The 20029-nt window shown below is 41.5% G+C and overlaps 2 protein-coding genes across 4 annotated transcripts in view; one reads left to right on the top strand and one right to left on the bottom strand.

Annotated features, from left to right (window-relative positions):
* The window catches only part of Pi4ka (phosphatidylinositol 4-kinase alpha), a 136306-nt gene extending 132354 nt beyond the window's left edge, over positions 1-3952 (bottom strand). Inside the window, exon 1 of one of the 2 annotated variants that reach the window (XM_078038827.1) lies at positions 3728-3952. In XM_078038827.1, the coding sequence (XP_077894953.1) occupies positions 3728-3868 (141 nt within the window). In that variant the 5' untranslated portion in view covers positions 3869-3952. The remainder of the gene's footprint in view (positions 1-3727) is intronic. The other variant, XM_005334488.5, reaches the window with a different exon arrangement.
* A 151-nt stretch (positions 3953-4103) lies between these two features.
* The window catches only part of Snap29 (synaptosome associated protein 29), a 35536-nt gene continuing 19610 nt past the window's right edge, over positions 4104-20029 (top strand). The window contains exons 1-3 of one of the 2 annotated variants that reach the window (XM_078038831.1): positions 4104-4487; positions 13742-13938; positions 17188-17273. In XM_078038831.1, the coding sequence (XP_077894957.1) occupies positions 4251-4487; positions 13742-13938; positions 17188-17273 (520 nt within the window). In that variant the 5' untranslated portion in view covers positions 4104-4250. The remainder of the gene's footprint in view (positions 4488-13741; positions 13939-17187; positions 17274-20029) is intronic. The other variant, XM_005334489.5, reaches the window with a different exon arrangement.

Genomic DNA, 20029 nt, shown 5'->3' with positions numbered 1-20029 from the left:
AATCAAAAAAAATTTTTTTTCTTTTTCCTTAAGATTGCCAGGTACTTCTTATCAACTATTTTAAACTAGGGGAATGTAGAGGCTGGGATTGTGGGTCAGTGGTAGAGCGCTTGCCTAGCATGTGCGAGGTCCTGGGTTTGATCCTCAGCACCACATAAAAATAAATAAAAGTATTGTGTATAACTACAACTAAAAAATTAAAAAAATAAAAATTTAAAAGTTGGGAGGGGCTGAGGTTGTGGCTCAGCGGTAGAGTGCTTGCCTAGCATGTGTGAGGCGCTGGGTTGGATCCTCAGCACCACAGTAAAAAAATAAATAAAATAAAGGTATTGTGTCCAAATACAATAAAAAAAAAGGTAAGGGAATGTAGTAAACAGACACATTATAGGACCAAATAGCAACAATGATCCCTAACATAATCAACCTCAAGTTCCTAAGATCCTAGATGAGAATGAGAGGAATTCACAAATATTTGATGGAATCAGCCACCTACAGAAGCCTCCTAGACAAAATAAATTATCTCAGGGGTCCCCAAGAATGCCTACACAAGCCAGGCATAGTGGCGGACACCTGTAATCCCAGGGACTCAGAAGGCTGAGATAGGAGGATCACAAATTCAAAGCTAGCCTCAGTAATAGCAAAGCCGTAAGCAACTCAGCAAGACCCTGTCTCTAATAAAATACAAAAAGGGACTGGGGATATGGCTCAGTGGTTAAGTGCCTCTGGGTTCAATTCCGGTACCAAAAAAATAATTCCTACATATATATAGCTGCTCTCATGGCTAAATTTTATTACCGTGCAAGTCTATTGGCAAGGGAAAAGGACACGGATAGTATCTGGAGAAACCAATGCACAGGCTTCTTTATGTTTTCTCCATCTTATGAGGAAAACACCGACTCTGATCCTTGCTACAACAGCAAAAAAATGCCAGATAAATCCATTAAAGACTTTAGCACCCAAGGTTTTTATTAAGTCTGGTCATATAGAAATTGTCTGCCTAGCAACTATTAAAATTCCAGATTCACAGAAGGAAAGCAGACGTTTGAAATGTATCATATAGTGTGTACAAAGAGTCTAGGCACAGTGACCCACCATCTTTATCAGTTAGGAAATGGAGGGAACAGTACAAGTGCCAAGTGTCTAGAGTATAGCCAAGAGCCAATCTTGCAAGCAGGCCCTTATAAAGAAAGCAGCCTCTGACCTGCTCTGTTAATTCTTCTGAAGTGATGGTAATTATTGCCAGTGAGGCTGAAGTGGTATTAGAAAGCTGCCAACCTCAGATAGAGTTAATTAATTGTAAAATATATTGTAATCTGACAACTGAAGCAGTTATGACAAGATACAAAGACAATAACATTAAAATTACACAACCTTTTTTCCCCAGTGTTGGTGACGAACTGAAGCACACACTCTACCACTGAGCTACACCCCAAGTCCTCATGTTCTTATTACTAGTGAACAGGCAGAAGGCAAGCTGAACTTAAGGTGCACTTTTCAGAGTTATTGAGTGGGACAGGGTGCTATTACTCCTGAGCCATTTTCTTAAAGATCATCTAATTCCCTGCATCCTCTTTCTCCAAATCCAACAAACAAACTTCTGACAGATTTGTTGGTCCTCCTACTAAGAGGAGAACATGCTGACTAGCTGGCATGAATTTGACTTAATAAAGCAGCCCTATGGTCCATTATGAAGTTTATTTAAGTATCTGCGTTATCATTCAATTAAGTGTCCATAGGCCTGCCTTTAATTCATATCCTTTTTTTGTTTTGTTTTTTTAAATATTTATTTTTTAGTTGTAGTTGGACACAATACTTTTATTTATTTATTTTTTTAATGTGGTGCTGAGGATGGAACCCAGGGCCTCACACGAGCTAGGTGAGCGCTCTACCACTGAGCCATAATCCCAGCCCCTGTTTTGTTTTGTTTTTTAAACTCAGGAGCACTTTATCACTGAGCTACATCTCTAACCCTTTTTTACTTTTCATTTTGAGACAGGGTCTTGCTGAGTTGCTTAGACTGGCTTTGAATTTATGATCCTCTTGCAGGAGCCTCCCAAGTTGCTGGGATTACAGATGTGCACTGCTATGCTCAGCCATTCAAGTCATCTTGTTGATCTTCACAATAGTACTATCAAGTAAGGTCCTGGTTTGTTTGTTTTATTTTGTTCTGTTTTACAGGAGAAAGTGAGGAACTGACCTGCCCAGGATCACAGTAAACAAGTGATATAGGATTTAAATTCAGATAGTCCTATCACCCAAATTCATGTCCTTTTTTTTTTTTTTTTTTTTTTTTTTTAAAGAGAGAGTGAGAGAGGAGGGAGAGAGAGAGAGAGAGAGAGAGAGAGAGAGAACTTTTTAATATTTATTTCTTAGTTCTCGGCAGACACAACATCTTTGTTGGTATGTGGTGCTGAGGATCGAACCCGGGCCGCACGCATGCCAGGCGAGCGCGCTACCGCTTGAGCCACATCCCCAGCCCAAATTCATGTCCTTTTCATTCTGTTATAGACACACCTTTCTTTTCTTTTTTTTTTTTTTTAAAGAGATGAGGTCTTGTGATGTTGCCCAGTTTGGTCCCAAATTCTGGGTTCAAGCAATTCTCCTCTCTCAACCTCCTGAGTAGCTGGTGCATGCCACCATGCCCAGCTTATACTGTCTTTAATTAGAAGTCAGTCTAGTTTCCTAGGACCTGCTCACCCTGCAGGTGAGTGATTAAATCAAGTCTGAGAACATACAAATCTAGGTAACACTGCCCAAGTGTCTAAAATAGCTTTTCAACTTCATCCACCCCCTATCACCAAATGCAGCAGACAGGTCTACAATCACCATTACTCCTGTCAGAAAACGTCCTCTTTTCATCTGCCAGAAAGCTGAGCGGACAAACCACCCCATCTCTTCAGGGCTAACACACTGTGCTCAGTCTCACCACAAGCTTTTAGGTGAAGAGTTGATATTTGCTGTTTACCCACTCTATGCCTAGTCCTGAGGGAGAGACTTTATACTCATATAAGGAGACAGGCTTTGACAATTTAAGTAACTTGCCCAAGAAGAGGCACAGTAAGTGACCAAATTTAGGTCTGATTCCAAAATCTGCGTTCATTCTACCACCCCAACCACATCTTTGGCTTTCACCTTTCTCCCAAGATAAGGATTCCTCTGGCATGAGTTCTTTCTCTCCTGAATCCATCCCAAACTCACTTCTCTGCCACTGTCTCCAAACACAATCACTTACCTAGTCTAATGCCTCCAACCTCAGCCAATAATAATGTGAAATGGTTTTGCAGTTCAGAAAGCACTTTCAGAACAGGGCTTCATCTGCCCCCTTCTCCGGATTGGAAGTAAAATCACCCGTTTTAAGACAAAAAGATATCTCCAAGGTCACAGAATAAAAACCAGGGGAAATCGTGACCAGAGTCCCAGGTGTTAACCTCCTCACTGGTGCCCAAGGTTCAGCACCAGCACCCGCCCCAACGATGTCACAAGATACCCCCTCTCCGCTGGAAGCTCACCACCCTCCCACGCCTCCCCACCAGCGATGTCCTCACCAGTCGGATCGACCCCTCCCTTCTATTAGATCCCTCCCCTCGCGGAGCTCCTCAACTCAGCAGTCCCCTCTAGTCACAGGCGGTTCCCCACTTGACCTCCCTCAGACCCTCGCCCCGCCTTCCTGCTTCAGCGCACCAGGCCCCTCCTCCTGTCAGCCCTCGGCCGAGACCACCTAGATTACCTTCTCCAAGGATGCTGGTCTCTGCACTGCCAAGGAACGGGCCAGTGACAGGACTGTGTTGAAGTAGAAACCCCGCGAGGCGCTGGAGCCGGAGCTGGAGCCCGAGCCGCTGCCGCTTCCCCGGGCCGCGGCCGCCGCCATCGTCGCGCGCACCGCAGCGCTGGAGCCGGCTACCAGCACCCGGCCAGTGAGCACCCGGGCTCACGGCGCAGGCGCAGCCGCATCCGGCTTCCCCGCCACGTGACTTCTCTGTTGCCGACATTGGGTAGGGCGTGGCCGTGAGGGCGGTCCCATTGCTGCAGGGGGAGAGGCACCGTAAAGTAGCCTCTGCCACGCGTTCTGGACGTGGCGTACCCCCTCCCAAGCCGCCTAGCGCAATGGTCGGATCCGAGGCGGGGCTGCCGGCGCTTTTCAGGCGGAAGGAGCTCGCGCGACCGGCGCCGAATCACAGGACGGGGCGTGGTGCTTGGCCGGTTCTGGCAGTGCTCCTCCTCTTTCCGGGACCGAGACGCTCTGTGGCACCATGTCTGCTTACCCCAAAAGCTACAACCCTTTCGATGACGATGCGGAAGACGAAGACTCTCGTTCAGCCCCGTGGAGAGATGCCCGCGACCTCCCCGACGGATCCAACGCACCCGCCGACAGGCAGCAGTACCTGCGTCAGGAGGTGTTGCGCAGGGCAGAGGCCACAGCCGCCAGCACTAGCAGGTCCCTGTCCCTTATGTACGAGTCCGAGAAGATTGGGGTTGCCTCTTCCGAGGTGAGTCTGGGAGAGGACTGAGCTAAACTGGCCAGTCTTTACATTGTTAGACGTGATTGAGAAATGTTTTGTTCATGTTCTTGAGAATTCCCGATTTGTCTACCCTAGGTTCTTGTACTTAGTGACTTTACCGTTTGTAATAATATGGTAACTATGTAAAGAGACAAGTATTTTGAGTTCTTGAAAGAGACCATTTACCCGGGGAATCTTCCTTAACTGAAACTCCATTTAGTTGATTTTTTTTCCCCTGTGTGCTTGGTTCAAAGGTAAACTCCTGAGGCATGAGAGCAAAGTTCTTCCTTCCATTCTTGACCATTTCTCCACCTTACCAGTAAAGATTTTAAAGATCCATGTGTGTGGACACCTGCTGAGAAAACTGAACCCTGAATTTGGTTAAGTCTAGAGCCTTACCTTTACTTCCCAAATCCTACACAGACTGCACATAGGTTGCGACAGTCTTGCTCCAGTTCATCTTTGTCAGCTTTTTCCAGCCAAATATTTCAGAAAGTAGGACTTCCAATGAGAATCATTCTCAATTTAGCTTTTTCAGTATATTAATTTTCTTTTCAGCCTGATAAACGGTTTTCGATTAAGGAAGAGATTATGGTAGATCAACTTAGAATAATCTTTAGCATTTTGATGTTGCAAATGTAATGGTTGAAACTAAAATATGGTCTTTATCCTTGGGTCTCTTCATAACTCTTCTCTGGCAGAGTTCATTCTCCCTGATCACTTAGGGTCTTAAGTGATCAAGGTATGAATATATAGATTAACTTCTCTAATATTCATCTCTATCATTTTCCTAATGTTGGTTTTCCTGTGTTATTTCCTTTACCCACTTCTCCCTTTTATGGTATCCCTCATTAATCTACCTTCCTGTCTTTCATCTCACTGAGGAGGTTTTGCTTGTGGTTTTTACATCACATATGTTCCTATGTTCCAGTCCAAATGGAAAGTCTCAATTTACATTTTGGATGATCACCAGAGGTCTTGGGGCTCTGGTTTACAGGGTCACTTGATTGGGGGTCCCAAGCCCAAGGAACCCAACTAAGAACTATTTAAAGAGACATTTCTGGAAACTATGAGAACGAAAGAAAATCGGAAATCAACACAATAAAAATTAGGTATTGTACTGGTCTCAAGCCTGTAATCCCGACCACTCAGGAGGCTGAGATAGAAGGGATCACAGGTTCAAAGCCAGCCTCAGCAACAGTGAGGCCCTGTCTCTAAATAAAGTACAAAATAGGTGGGGATGTGGCTCAGTGGTTGAGTATCCCTGAGTTCATTCCCTGGTACTAAAAAGAGAGAGAGAGAGAGAGAGATGTTGTGGTAGAAGATAAACTTGAATTTGGTTTTGAAGACTAAGATTTGGACAAGAAGAGTGAGGATGAAGGATGTTCCCAGGGAAGAGAGGGGGAATATGTAAATGAATTGGCTTAGAAATAAGATTCCTGAGGCCTGGGTTGTATTTCAGTGGCAGAGCACTTGCAAGCATGTGTGAGGCACTGGGTTTGATTCTCAGCACTGCATATAAATAAATGAAGTAAAGGTCCATTGACAACTAAAAAAAAAAAAAAAGGATTCCTAGGCTTCTGAGGAGGGGCATGATAGACAAGATATGTGGAAAGAAGAAGCTGCTTAGGAATCCCTGGTGGTCAGAAGAAAAGATTTGTTATCATAATTCAGGAGAAGCAAAAATACAATAGATGTGAGTTTATAATGTAAATTATGATGACATGTGCCATGCTACCCCAAAAGGTTCTTCTCTCTGTGCAATGGACTGTACACAGGCACTTGCACCTCTGACATGGGAGGCTTTGCCTGGGTGTTACTTGGAGAGGTGCAGTATGACTGGGCAGGTGATAGGCTTTCTCACCAGTGATTAAACATTGAATTTTTTCAGGATTGAATCAGTTCTCAATCATTAGAGGCTGAAACACCAGCACAGTGGCACATACTTATAATCCCAGTGATTTAGGAGGCAGAGGTGGGAGGATCACAATTTGAGTCAGCCTATGCAACTTAGCAAGACCTTTCCTCAAAATAAAAAATGAAAATGAGCTAGGAGGTGTAGTTCAGTGATAGAGCACCTCTGAATTAAATCCCAATACCACACACACACACACAAACAAATTATTAGAGGCCCTGCAAGTCAGAAATAATTAGCACCATCACCCTACCCCATATTGTATAAACTGTCTTTGAATCATTACTCTTTCATTCCCTTCATTGTTGGGATGGGAGTGGGTAATGTGAAATCTTTTGGTCACGCAGTGCTCCCAACAGACTCCAGTCCTGTTTACCCTGCTAACTTCCAAACTTAAATGGGTGCCTAACAAATACCCAGCACTGTGTAACATAGTAACACTTTTTTTTTTTTTTTTTTTGTACTGGGGTTTGAACCCAGGGCCTCACACATGCTATGCAAGTGCTCTATCACAGAGCTACGTCCACAGCTCACTAAAGTAGATTTTTATAGAGGATTACGTACTTATAAGTAATATGAAATTGGGAAAAATCATAATTCAATCCCAGCCTGGCAGAAATGGGAAAATTACTTAGTAAAGTCACTTTTAACAAGGAGAACTGCACTTTCCTATTGTGAAACTTGACAAGGTTTGCTTCTCAAAAAGGCTCTGGTCATAGTCATGATGACCAAAGGACAGAGAAGTAGAGTGGGGCGTGTACCACCTGACTAACAGAACTATTGGTAAGTGTGATTTCTTTGTCCTTTCCTAAGGTTAATTTTTGCAAAAAGATGTTCCAGTCATGTGGTTCAAAATTTAGCTTTTCTTTTTCTTTTTCTTTTTCTTTTTCTTTTTTTTTTTGTTTTGTTTTTAATCTGCCATGCCTAAGGGATTGAACCTAGGGCTTCATGCATGCTAGGCAAGCACTTTACCACTAAGGTACATCCCAAGCCCTCAAAAACATACAGAGGATTATGAAATTTCCTCCCATCCCCCTGCCTTAGCCTCCCTTTTCTCCCAAGTAAGATAGCTACTACCATCTGCTGATTTGGTATCCTTATAGAAATACTCCATATATAAAGACATAGTTTTTATTCCTTTTTTTTAACTTAAAGATAAGTATTCTATACTTTATGATGCATACACAGCTTAATAGAATTGAAGATCATGCCATAGCAATATATAATGAGTTGTTTGGGGAGTTTTAGGTTTTCCTTTTTTGATTTATTTTGGTTTTGCTTTTTTAATGGTTATGTTATATTCTATTGAATGGATGAGTTCTGTTTATGCAGCCTATTCCCTAATGATGGACATTGTGTTGTTTTTACTTTTTGGTAAGCCTGGTTGAGTCCTGCTTGAACCTGTTTTTGTTTGTTTTCAATACTGGGGATTGTACCCAAGTGTGCCCTATCACTAAGCTACACCCTTGGCCCTTTTTATTTTTATTTTTGAGACAGGGGCTTGCTAAGTTACCCAAGTGGACCTCAAATTTGCAACACTCTTGCCTAAGCATCAGGTAACTGGATTACATGTGTTCACATACCTCACTTGTTCATGGTTTTTGTATGTCCTTTCACCACCCTGGCAGAGGATACCCCTCTTCGCAGGACACTGCTTTTCCTCTAGAAACCTAGCATATTCCATTGAAGATTTCTGGGGCCTAGGGTCTCAGTTCAGGAGAGTCTAGCAACAAATATTAGACCAGGGTCCAAATGGCTTACTCAACAACCTCAGTGGAAAGGAATGGTGTTTAATAGTGTGCAAGCATGATATACTCAGCCATCCTGGCCAGTACAGGCCCACTCATCTCCATGTATTTACAGCATTTGACAGTCACCAAAGCCATAATGAGCATTTGATTTAAATAGGTGAAAGAAATGAGAATACCCCTCCTAGACCAGGATCAGTAGTCATTGAGGTGACCCCCCCTTAGGATGTTGTCCCCATAACTTAGAGTAGATACATTGCCACAGGGTGGTACCCTTATTTTCTGGAAAACTGGTTGTAGAGCAGCCCACTCCCAGTGACACTCTGTACTGACCAGAGCCATCCTTCTGAAGCAGCAAGAAGTGATTCTGATGTAGCAGATTTCTTAGCAAAAGGGAGAAAGAGAGCTGTTAGGTGAAGTAATTTCTCAGTAGATTTCTAAATGTCAGATATGGGAAAGGAGCAGTCTCTTACTCAACTTTCTACCTCCACCCATCTCAGCAAAATGTCCTTTCCCCCCCCCCCCCACGGACAGCGTCAATCAGGGATGACTGACTTCAGTCTCCATCTTTTCCAGAAGTCAGACGGATACCTTGTGGCCCAAGGCTTCCATCATAAATCACAGTGTTAACATAAACTCTCTTGTCTAGCCTAAGCTCTCAAGTAAATAGAGCTGCTCTTATCAGGCAGGATATTCTAAGGATAAGGGCCAGATCTTTTTTTGGAATGTGGAGGGTAGGGATAGCCCAGACTTGCTAAATTAGTTCTTTACCAACAATAAACGGGTTTGCATTGGCTGACACAGCAACACCAGTGGAAAGGGACTGGTGTTTGGTAGAGTGCACAGATGCAATGAGTAGCACTTGCATTACCAGCTTTGTCCTCAATGGGTTTCATTCACTTGTTTTTTGTGGTTCTGGGCGATTGAACCCACGTCCTTACTTATACTAGGCAAGCAAGCATTCTACCACTGAGCTAAAAGCCCAGCCCCCAGTGTTTTTTCTTGCAACCAAAGGCCTGGTTTTGTGTGTTTGGCTATACTGGGGATCAAACCATGGCCTTGTACATGCCAAGCAAGTGCTCTGTCATTGAACTACATCTTCAATCCTTTTTATTTTTTACTTTGAGATGAGGTTTCTCTAAGTTGCCCTGGCTGGCTTCAATTTTAGAATCCTCCTGCCCCAGCTTCCTGAATAATTAGGATTTATAGACATGTGCCACTGCACCCAGCCTGTTTTGTGTTTCTGAATCCACTCCATTCCATGGCTGCTATAGTCAGAGATCCAGGTTTGACCATGTCCTACGTGTGCTCAGGTATACCTGCCTGTGCATGTTACATGTATGTGATCCCTTGAGAGGGAAGAAACATAACAGATAAATTTCAACTTTCTAGATTCAACTCACTGACTCTGGATTTACTTATCAGTTAATGCCTGAGTTTAATTATAAGCTCAGTATAAGAACCTTAGTACTCCAGGAGTAACAACGCCCATCTGATGTTACAAGATGCTTTGGTTGTGAATTTTGATGGTAATCTAGTGATCACTACTGCCCTTGGAAGGCCTTAGCTTTATCCCCTTGGTGTTCCCTGATGGGTCCTGCCAAGAAGCCCCACCCACTCTCCTTCTGTTCTTACCACACAGTTCCACTTCCCTTCTTAATTCCTCCAGCTGCCCCAGGCCAGCCACTGCTTCCTTCTCTGCTCCATGCTTTTGGCTCCATCCCCACACTTTGGATTCCCTAACTTCTCAACTTTTAGTCTCTCCTCCAGCCTCATTATTGGGCTGGGGCTGAAGCTTAGTGGTAGAACGCCTGCCTCATATGTTTGAGGCACAGGGTTCAATCCTCAGCACCACATAGAAACAAATAAATAAAGATATTGTGTCCATCTACAACTAAAAAAAATTTTTTTTTATTTTTTTTTAATATTTATTTTTTAGTTTTCGGCGGACACAACATCTTTCTTTGTATGTGGTGCTGAGGATCGAACCCGGGCCGCACGCATGCCAGGCGAGCGCGCTACCACTTGAGCCACATCCCCAGCCCCTAAAAAAAATTTTTTAAGCTGAATATTAATGCATGGGCTGGGCATGGTGGCACATGCCTTGTAATCACAGTGGTTTGGGAGACTGAGGCAGAAGGATTGTAAAGTTCAAATCCAGCCTCAGCAACTTAGTGAGGCTCTAAGCAACTTCAGCAACTTAATGAGACCCATGTCTCAAAATCTAAAAATTGGCAGGGGTGGGAGGAGTTGGAGATGCTCAGTGGTAAGCAGCCTTGGGTTCAAAACCTGGTACCAAAAGAAAAAAAGAATGCTAGAGAACATTTTTGTTTGGTTTTTGTTTTATTAAGGATTGAACCCAGGATTGCTCTGCCACTAAGTTAACATCCCCAGCCCTTTTTATTTTTACAGAATCTCGCTGGCCTTGAGCTTGCTATCCTCCTGTTTTGAACCTACTGAGTGGCTGGGATTGCAGGCATGTTCCGCTGTACCCACCTAGAGAATATAATTTTAATTCTAATTTATAGCTTAGTCATGCCTTGTTGCAGAACAGACATCCTCAGTTTGGTTATGAAAATGATAACTTGAGATATTTGAAGAAATTCCAGACAAATTAGCAGCTCATTTTTTTCCCTTCTAAAAATTAGCCCTTGTAAGATTTGCTTGGCATACTAAAGGAAGTAGTCCAAAAATCATTTTTGTTCTTTCTTAAAAATGCATGATTAGGGGCTGGGGTTGTGTTGTGGCTCAGTGGTAGAGTGCTCGCCTGGCATGCTTGAGGCACTGAGTTCAATCCTCAGCACCACATAAATGTAAAATAAAGATATTGTGTCCACTTAAAACTAAAAAATAAATATTTTTTAAAATGCATGATTATTTATTCAGAAATATTTCTTGAGCTGGTAAAAATAAATTAATAAATTAACATTCAAAACTTTAAAGTTTAACCCAGCACAGTGGTACACACAGTGGTCCCAGCTACTCAGGAGGCTGAGGTAAGAGGTTCACTTGAATCCATTTTCTTTTTCCTTGTTACTGGCAATCAAACCTGAAGCCTAAAGCATGCTAGACAAGCACCCAGTCACTGGGTATGTCCCCAGCCCTTACACATTGTATTTTTAAATTCTACTAAATAAAAACTCATGCTAGATATTGGATTTCTAAATATGCAAAAGGCCTTCAACTGATACCTTTATCTCTACAGTAAGCTTCCAAAAATTTCATCTAGTCATCTTTCAGTATCTGCAGAGAATGGTTCTAAGACTACACACGCATGCACACATGCACACACATAAAAATACCAAGCTCCTTGGTTTCCCAAATCCCTTCAAAATGGCATAGCCAGGACTGGGGTTGTGGCTCAGTGGTAGAGCACTTGCCTAACATGTGTGAGGCACTGGGTTCGATCCTCAGCACACATAAAAATAAATAAATAAAATAAAGGTATTTATTTTTTAATGGTATAACCAAATGCTGTGGCCCATGCCTATAATCCAAGAAACTCAGGAGGCTGAGGCAGGAGGATCACAAGTTGTGAGTCCAGCCTCAGCAATTTAGCAAGGCCCTAAACAACTTAGCAAGACCCTGTCTGCAAAAAGATAAAGGGCTGGGGATGCGGTTCAAAGTAAAAATAAGCCAGGCTCAACAGCACACAGTGGTGATCCCAGCACATTGGGAGGCTGAAGCTAGAGGATTCAAAGTTTGAGGCCAGCCTCAGCAGCTTAGTGAGACCCTAACTCAAAGAGGGCTAGGGGCTGGAGCTGTAACTCAGCAGTAGAGTGCTTGCCCACATGTGTAAGGCACTGGGTTCGATCCTCAGCACCACATAAAAATAAATAAATATATTTTTTAAAAAAAGAGGGCTGTGTGTGTGTGTTTTAAGGTACCAGGAACACTAAACCATTAAGCCATATCCCTAGCCCTTTTTATTTTTTATTTTGAGACATTGCTTAGAGCCTCACTAAATTGCTAAGGCTGGCCTCAAACTTGCAATCCTCCTGTCTCTGCCTCCCAAACCACTGAGATTATAGGAGTATAGCTCCACACCTGGTTTCCTATATATTTTAAGTCATCTTTAGATTACTTACTAATGTAAATACTGTGTTCACAGTTCTTATGCTGTTTTATTTAGGAAATAATGACAGGTAGAGCATGTTTGCACATACTATAATCCCAGCTACTTGGAAAACTAAAGCAGGAGGATCTCAAGTTTGAGGCCAGCTCACCAACTTAGAGACCCTATCTCAAAATAAAGAGTTGAAAGGGCTGGGGAGCTGGGCATGGTGGTACAGGCCTATAATACCTATGATTTGGGAGACTAAAGCAGGAGGATCACAAGTTCAAAACCAGCCTCAGCAATTTAGCAAGACTTGTCTCAAAATAAAAAGGGCTAAGGATGTAGATCAGTGATAGAGTACCTATAAGTTCAATCCCGATATCAAAGGGGGGAAAATGGAAATAATGACAAGAAGAAAATTTAGATACACGTTCAGTTACAGACATTTTTCCAAATATCTTCATGGTTGGTTTAATCCTCACGTATTAATCCTCACAACTACATATTTTCAGCTCTATCATTCACATTTCAAATATGTTTAAGAATTGTTCAAGACTTTGTTTTAGGTATCAAAAAAATTAGCTCTGTGTAACATTTTCATAGTTAATATAATTGCTAAGCTAAAAGAAGGTCAATAGAGAGAGAAGATTCAAAGGAGGGGAGCTGAAAACAGCAGCTATTTTATGAATAGGGAAAATGAAAAGCTTGAGAGTCTTCTGGCTGGAGGTGCAGCTCCCAGGGAACACGGTTGGTATAGCTGCAAATAAATCCTAAAACAGGAAGTAAAGGGCTAGGAATATAGATCAACGGTAGAGTACTTTCCTAGCATGGATGAGGATTTGAGTTCAACTCTCAACACTGCAATATGAATAAATAGGGACCGAAACAAGTTTGTTACACATGAAGGAGAGTATTAGTAGTATTCTGGTGAGTTCTCCTCCTCAGCCAGAACCATCAGCTTAGAGGGTTATGATCAAGGCTATCACCACAGCTGCAGAATATCATTCATGTATCAATTTGGCAAATTATAGCAAGCAGCTACTGAGTTAGGCACTGGAGACAAGGCAGTGAACAAAGCAAGTCCTGCTTCAAGAATTGTGTATGCTTTAAGGAGAACCACAGCAGGTGGAAAGAGGAAGGCTGTTGAAAGGAGAAGTTCTACTAGAGTCTAGGGGGGCCATGCCAGGTCCAAGCCTATAAGCATTATGACGGCTGGGGGCACTAAAGAGCATCTGCAGCCAGCACAGTCCCTGGACTCTGACCCCCGAAAGGCATTTCCCCATTTATCTCAGTGTGATCCTGTACGCCCACCTCTGGAGCAAAGGGATTCAAGAGAAAAGAAAAGAAGTAAAGATAGGATAGACAGGGAAGAACAAAGAAATGTGTTGTCAAAAGGGATAGTGCGCCTTCTACAAATCAGTTCCTGCATATGCTTGCTAAGGTTATGAAGGGCCTGCTGTGTGTGGTCCAAGAAGAGGGAATTATAAAAGGACATAAAGCTGCTGCCTCTCATTTTCCCCAGGAACTAGTTCGACAGCGAGGAGTCCTAGAACACACAGAAAAGATGGTGGACAAAATGGATCAAGATTTGAAGACTAGCCAGAAACACATCAACAGCATTAAGAGTGTGTTTGGGGGGCTCGTCAATTACTTCAAAGCCAAACCAACGGAGACCCCATCTGAACAGAATGGTACTCTTGCTCCCCAGCAGAACAGCAGGTAAGAACAGCTTACAGATATAAAGTAGCAGAAGTAGATTTACTCCCAATAGTGAAGACTTTCAGGTCTTATCAGTACCTTCAAGGGATCCAGGAAGCCTATAAGTTACTCATGAGGAGAGATTGTTGAAACAGATCTTTCTCCTCTGCTAAGGACTTTCATTTGATTGGCATGTAGTCTATAAATTCTGCATACTTCCTCATGACCCTAATACTTGGCTATTTTCTTTTCTTTTGCTGTACTGAGAATTAAATCCAGGGGTACTCTAGCTCTGAGCTATATCCCCAGCCCTTTTTATTTTTATTTTTTGAGACAGGGTCTTACTAAATTGCTGGGGCTGGCCTCAAACTTTGGAATCCTCCTGTCTCAGCCTCTAGAGTCCCTGGAATTACAGGTATATAACACCACACCCAACTGACCCTAGTACTTTGAGATATTCATGAGAAGATTAGTATAAATGTGAATTTCTGCTTTTAAAAAGCCATAGCACAGGGCTCACTGTCCCTTCCCTCCAGGCACTTCCTGGATTTCATCATCTTGAATTTACTCAGCCTCCCAAATCACTGGGATTACAAGTGTGCACCACCATTCCTGGCTATGATGCTTCTGTAGTTGTTGTAGATGGACAGAATACTTTTATTTATTTAATTTTGTGTGAGATACTGAGAATCAAACCCAGTGCCTCACATGTACTAGGCAAACACTCTGCCGCTAAGTTTACAGCCCCAGCCTCATACCTTTATTTTATTTATTTGTTTCTATGTGGCACTGAGGATCAAACCTAGTGTCTCACACATACTAGGCCAAGTGCTCTACTACTGAGCCTAGCCTGATCCTTTATTTTTTGGGGGGATGTACCAGGGATTGAACTCAGGGGCACTCAACCATTGAGCCACATCCCCAACCCTATTTTGTATTTTACTTAGAGAAAGAGTCTTACTAAGTTGCTTAGTGCCTTGTTTTTGCTGAGTCTGGCTTTGAACTTACAGTTCTCCTCCTGAGCCTTCCAAACTATTGGGATTACAGGCTTATACCACCACACCCAGATTGATCCTTTATTTTTTGATGTATTCTTATGAGCATGTTTTTGGTAGCAATCCTTCTTGGGTATGTTAAAGAGGTTGAATGCTGAGTTTCGGGAAGTTAATTCTTACAGATTTGTCTTTTAAATGTAGACAATGAACATATTCATATTTACTATACAATGGAAAATTTAAAGTCTGGGGATGTAACTCAGTGGTAGAGTGCTTGCTTAGCATGTCAAGGCCCTGGATTTGATCCCCAGAAGTGAAAAATAAAAGGCATTGTAAATGAAATATTTTACTTAAAAAAATGAATAAATAAATAGAAAATTAAAAGCCATAGCATACACCTGTAATCTCAGCAATTGGGAGGCTGAGGTAGGAAGATCACAAGTTTGAGGTCAGTCTCAACAACTTAGTAAGACCCTAAGTATCTTAGTGAGAACTTGTCTTAAAATAAAAAAATATTAAAAGGACTGAGGATATAAATCCATGGTAAAGCACCTCCTGGGTTAATTCCCCAGTACTCTCTCCCCTGAAATTATTTTTATGCCTTTATTCATTTATTTTTTATTTATTTATTTTTAGAGAGAGAGATATTTTTTTTTTTAAAGAGAGAGGAGAGAGAGAGAGAGAAGTTTTTAATATTTATTTTTTAGTTTTTTCGGCGGACACAACATCGTTGTTTGTATGCGGTGCCAAGGATCAAACCTGGGCCACACGCATGCCAAGCGAGCGCGCTACCGCTTGAGCCACATCCCCAGCCCCTCATTTATTTATTTTTAAGTGGTGCTGAGGATAAAGCCCAGTGCCACACATGTACTAGGCAGTCATCCTAGCTCCCCAAAAAATAACTTTTTGACAACCAGCTTTTTGCATATCTAATCCAGTTTGCTCATTGACTTTCATTTTAAAATTAGAGATTATTTTTCTCAAAATTTTTAGGCTAGAATACTGTAAAATCATAAAGAAGATTTTAGCAAACCAAATATGGTGGTATATGTCTATAATCCCAGTGGCATTCTTGGGCAGTTTAGCAAGACCCTCAAAATTTAAAAGAAAAGGAACTTGGGATATCCCTCAGTGATAGAGTGCTAGTCTTGCATACACAAAGTCCTGAGTTGAATTTAGAGGCATTGATATAATTTGTGTAAAGAGAGTTAAGACAAGAGGTAGATTTCTGGGATACCTGGGAAGTAAGAAGATCCCAAGAATTTTCACCCAGAATAGTATCATGCAGAGAGGGAGAGCACAAACCAAAAATTACTGATTTGGGGGCTGGAAAGTATTTTAAAGAAAAAGAATAATTGGTTTTAAAAAAAATTGGTCAGGCAAGTGGATCAGGGGAAAGGGAAGGTACTAGGTAATGAGATCAATCAAATTATGTTGTGTGTTTGTACAAATGTGGCATAATGACTTATATCGTGATGTATCATTATAATTCACCAAATTTTTTAAAAATAACATGGTCAGTCTGTCATTTAGCAGAGATGGAGAAGAATAATATATTGGGGGGAACCAGCTCCCAGATAGAGGCACCTGTCATGTTCCTGGGGACTGACTCATCATAGTGTCAGGCATGGGCTGATAGTCTGTGAGTTGCCAAGAAAAGTCCCTGTCTATAGCCAAAGTCAGCAAACAAGGGTCTATGGGACAGGAAGCAAAATCAGAGATATTTTGTGGGGAATTATATGACAAGAGAAAAATAAATGACCACAAATTTTTAGTGACAAACTTCAAAATATAAAAATGTAATAGTTGAGTGCAGGTTTTTGGTAATATAGCTCTATTAACCAGAAAAAAAAATTGTGCTATTATCTGTAAAGGCCATTCATTGTTTGTGTTTATACAAAAATAGATGATTTTATGTTATCCATATAATCACTACAATTTTAAATAATGGGATTAAAAAAAAAAAAGATGATGAACCAGATTTGGCCCATAGATCGTAATTTACTGACCCCTGGTCTAAAATATCTACTTATCATTTTTATCTACTTTTCATCTACTTTGTCCTAGGACTCATTTTTCTAAGTGAGACCCTACTAATGAAATGCTATGCTTCTAAGGCAGGGGCCTTCAACTGTCCTCCTAAAAGGGAATGCTGAATTTTCTGCTTTGGTCAAAAGCATTTGATTTTTAGCACACACACATAACTTGAAAAGACTTAATGACACTATTATAGGGATTTTCCTTTTTAAATGTTGTAATTTTCTTTTATCCAAAGATTAAAAGAAGCCATAAATACAAGTAAAGAACAGGAGACAAAGTACCAAGCCAGCCATCCAAACCTCAGAAAGCTGGATGATGTAGGTAAGTGGTAAATAAAATAATCTACCAGAAGTATCTACTTCCTAATCCTCAGAACCCATGACTATATTAGGTTTTAGACAATAGGAGAGTTATGATTATATGTGGAGCTGACTTTCAAATGGGGAGATTATCTTGGGTTATCCAGTTGGGCCCAAGATCACCCCCAAGGGTCCTTCATATGTGGAAAATGGAAGCAAAAGAGAAAATGTCAGCCAGGCACAGTGGTGTACACCTATACTCCCATTTACTCAGGAGGCTGAGGCAGGAGGAATTGCCTGGCCAATTTAGTTAGACCCTATCTCAAAATAAAAAGTTAAAAGAAGTGGGGATGTAACTCACCCCTGAGTTCAACACCTAATACAACAAAAAGAGAATGTCAGAGTAGTGCACCCATGGATTCAATCCCTGATCCAAAAAAAAAAAAAAACACAAAAAGAGTCCAAGAGAGATCTGGAAATGCTGCACTGTTGGCTTTAAAGATGAAGGAAGGAACCACTTACAAAAGAATGTAGGTAAGGATAAGGAATTGGATTCTCTCTCAACATCCTACAGAAAAACATAGCACTGTCAATATCTTAAACTTCACTCATTGAAACCCAGGCTAGACTTCCAATCTTCACAACTGAAAGATAAGTTTATGATAGTTTTGTCACAGCAATAGGAGGAGACCAATATAACCCCCACTTCTGTGCAGGAGAAGTAGCAGCATGGGCAAGGTGTACAAGGTAGACCTTGTGATATTAATAAGAGTCAGTCTACTGATATCAAATGATAGGCTCAGAAACATATCTGGAAAGGAATTGAGGCCTCCTAGGACCTCTGTGAGCCCCTTGAAAACCACACACATCAAAACAATGGTAGAAATCCCCCCAAAAACTAAATTTGATTAGTGGATGTTGATCTATGATGGGGGGGGGGATGGAGGAACTTTGGATTGGGCAAAGGGGAGGATTGAGAGGGGTTATGAGGAAGGAAAGATGGTGGAATGAGATGGACATCATTACCCTAGGTACATGTATGATTGCACGAATATACAGTATACAACATACAGTATACTCTATACAGTATACAACCAGAGAATTGAAATGTTGCACTCCATTTGTACATGATAAATTGAAATGCATTCCGCTGTCATATATAAATAAGTAGAACAAATAAAAATTTAGAAAAATAATGGTAGAATTTAAATACTGACTATACCTAACTATGCCACTTTTGACGAAGTCAGGATGCATCCTGACAGCACTAAAACCCATGTAGCTCCATGGGCACTCCTGGATTCAATCAGTTTGAGGGCAGGAGGGAGTATAGGAGTATACAGGGTCATAGTTGACATAGCTAAGGAAAGACCTGATAGAAGAAGGACTGGGTTGGGACATACTGGTTGGGCACAATTCATTCTAGAAAGGGAGAAACCATGAGAGAAAGTGAAGGTAAAATTAAAATGCAAAGGACCCAAGAAAACCCATGTGGATATCATACACTGAAGAAATAAAATAGTACCCCATACCTGAAAGGGAACTGAAAAAATATGGATACCATATTTGTAGACTGGCTTCAGTAGGTTGATGTTAGAGGAAAGGAAATTCAGTCAGCCCTTCATATTTGTAGGTTCTATATCTGCAAATTCTAAATTTGTGCACTCAAATAATCATCAATCCAAAATATTCTTAAAATTGTGCTGTACTAAACGTGCTGACTTTTAATTCTTGCCATTACTCTCTAAATAGTACAACATAACAACTATTTACATAGCACTTACATTGTATTGTTTTATAAGTAATCTAGAGATTATTTAAAGTATACAGAAGGAGCTGGGTATAGTAGCATACATCTGTAATTCTAGCAATTGGGAGACTCAGGTAGGAGGATCACAAATGGAGGCCAGCCTTGTCAACTTATCAAGATCCTGTCTCACCAGGTTCAGTGGCATGACAGTAATCCCAACACCTCAAGGGCTGAGGCAGGAGGATTGCAAGTTCAAAGCCAGCCTCAGCAATTTAGCGAGGCCTTAAGCAACTTAGTGAGACCCTGTCTCAAATTAAAAAATAAAAAGGGCTGGGAATGTGGCTCAGTGGTTAAGCAGCCACAGGTTCAATCCCTGGTACCAAAAAAAAAAAAAAAAAAAAATAGACCCTATCTGAAAATAAAAAGGGTAGGGAATGTAGCTCCACGGACACTCCTGGATTCAATCAGTTTGAGGGCAGGAAGGAGTATAGGAGTATAAGGAAATGTGAGTAGGTTATATGCATTTTATATAAGGCATTTTATATAAAGCATCCCTTGTTTTAGATATCTGTTGAGGATCCTGGAACTCTAATACACTATGATACAAAAGGATGACCATACTGTACTGTAGAGAGAAATTTCTCCCAAAAGAGGCAAATCAAGGTGACAGGGCTTTTCTGTGTGCCTTTAGGAATTGAATTTCAAGGGCCAGAGGTGTAGCTCAGTGGTAAAGTGCTTGCCTAGCATACGTGAAGTCCAGGGTTCAACCCCAGTACTGCAAAATGGAGAAGGGGAAGGAAGCCAGGCCCAATGGCACTTACCTATAATTCCCAACAACTCAGGAGGGTGAGGTAGGATGATCACAAGTTAAGGTCAGCCCAGCAACTTAGCAAGACCCTCAGCAATTGGAAAGACCCTGTCTCACAATAAAAAATAGAAATGACTGGGGTGGTAAAATGTACCTGAGTTCAATTTCTTGCACTGGAGGAGAAGGGACTGACGTTTAAGGAACATTTCTTGGAGCAAAT

This window comes from Ictidomys tridecemlineatus, chromosome 2 (assembly GCF_052094955.1).
Source record: "Ictidomys tridecemlineatus isolate mIctTri1 chromosome 2, mIctTri1.hap1, whole genome shotgun sequence".
Classification (NCBI taxonomy): Eukaryota; Metazoa; Chordata; class Mammalia; order Rodentia; family Sciuridae; genus Ictidomys; species Ictidomys tridecemlineatus.
Note: the sequence above shows the minus strand (reverse complement) of the source record. Positions and strands in the feature narration are given on the sequence as shown.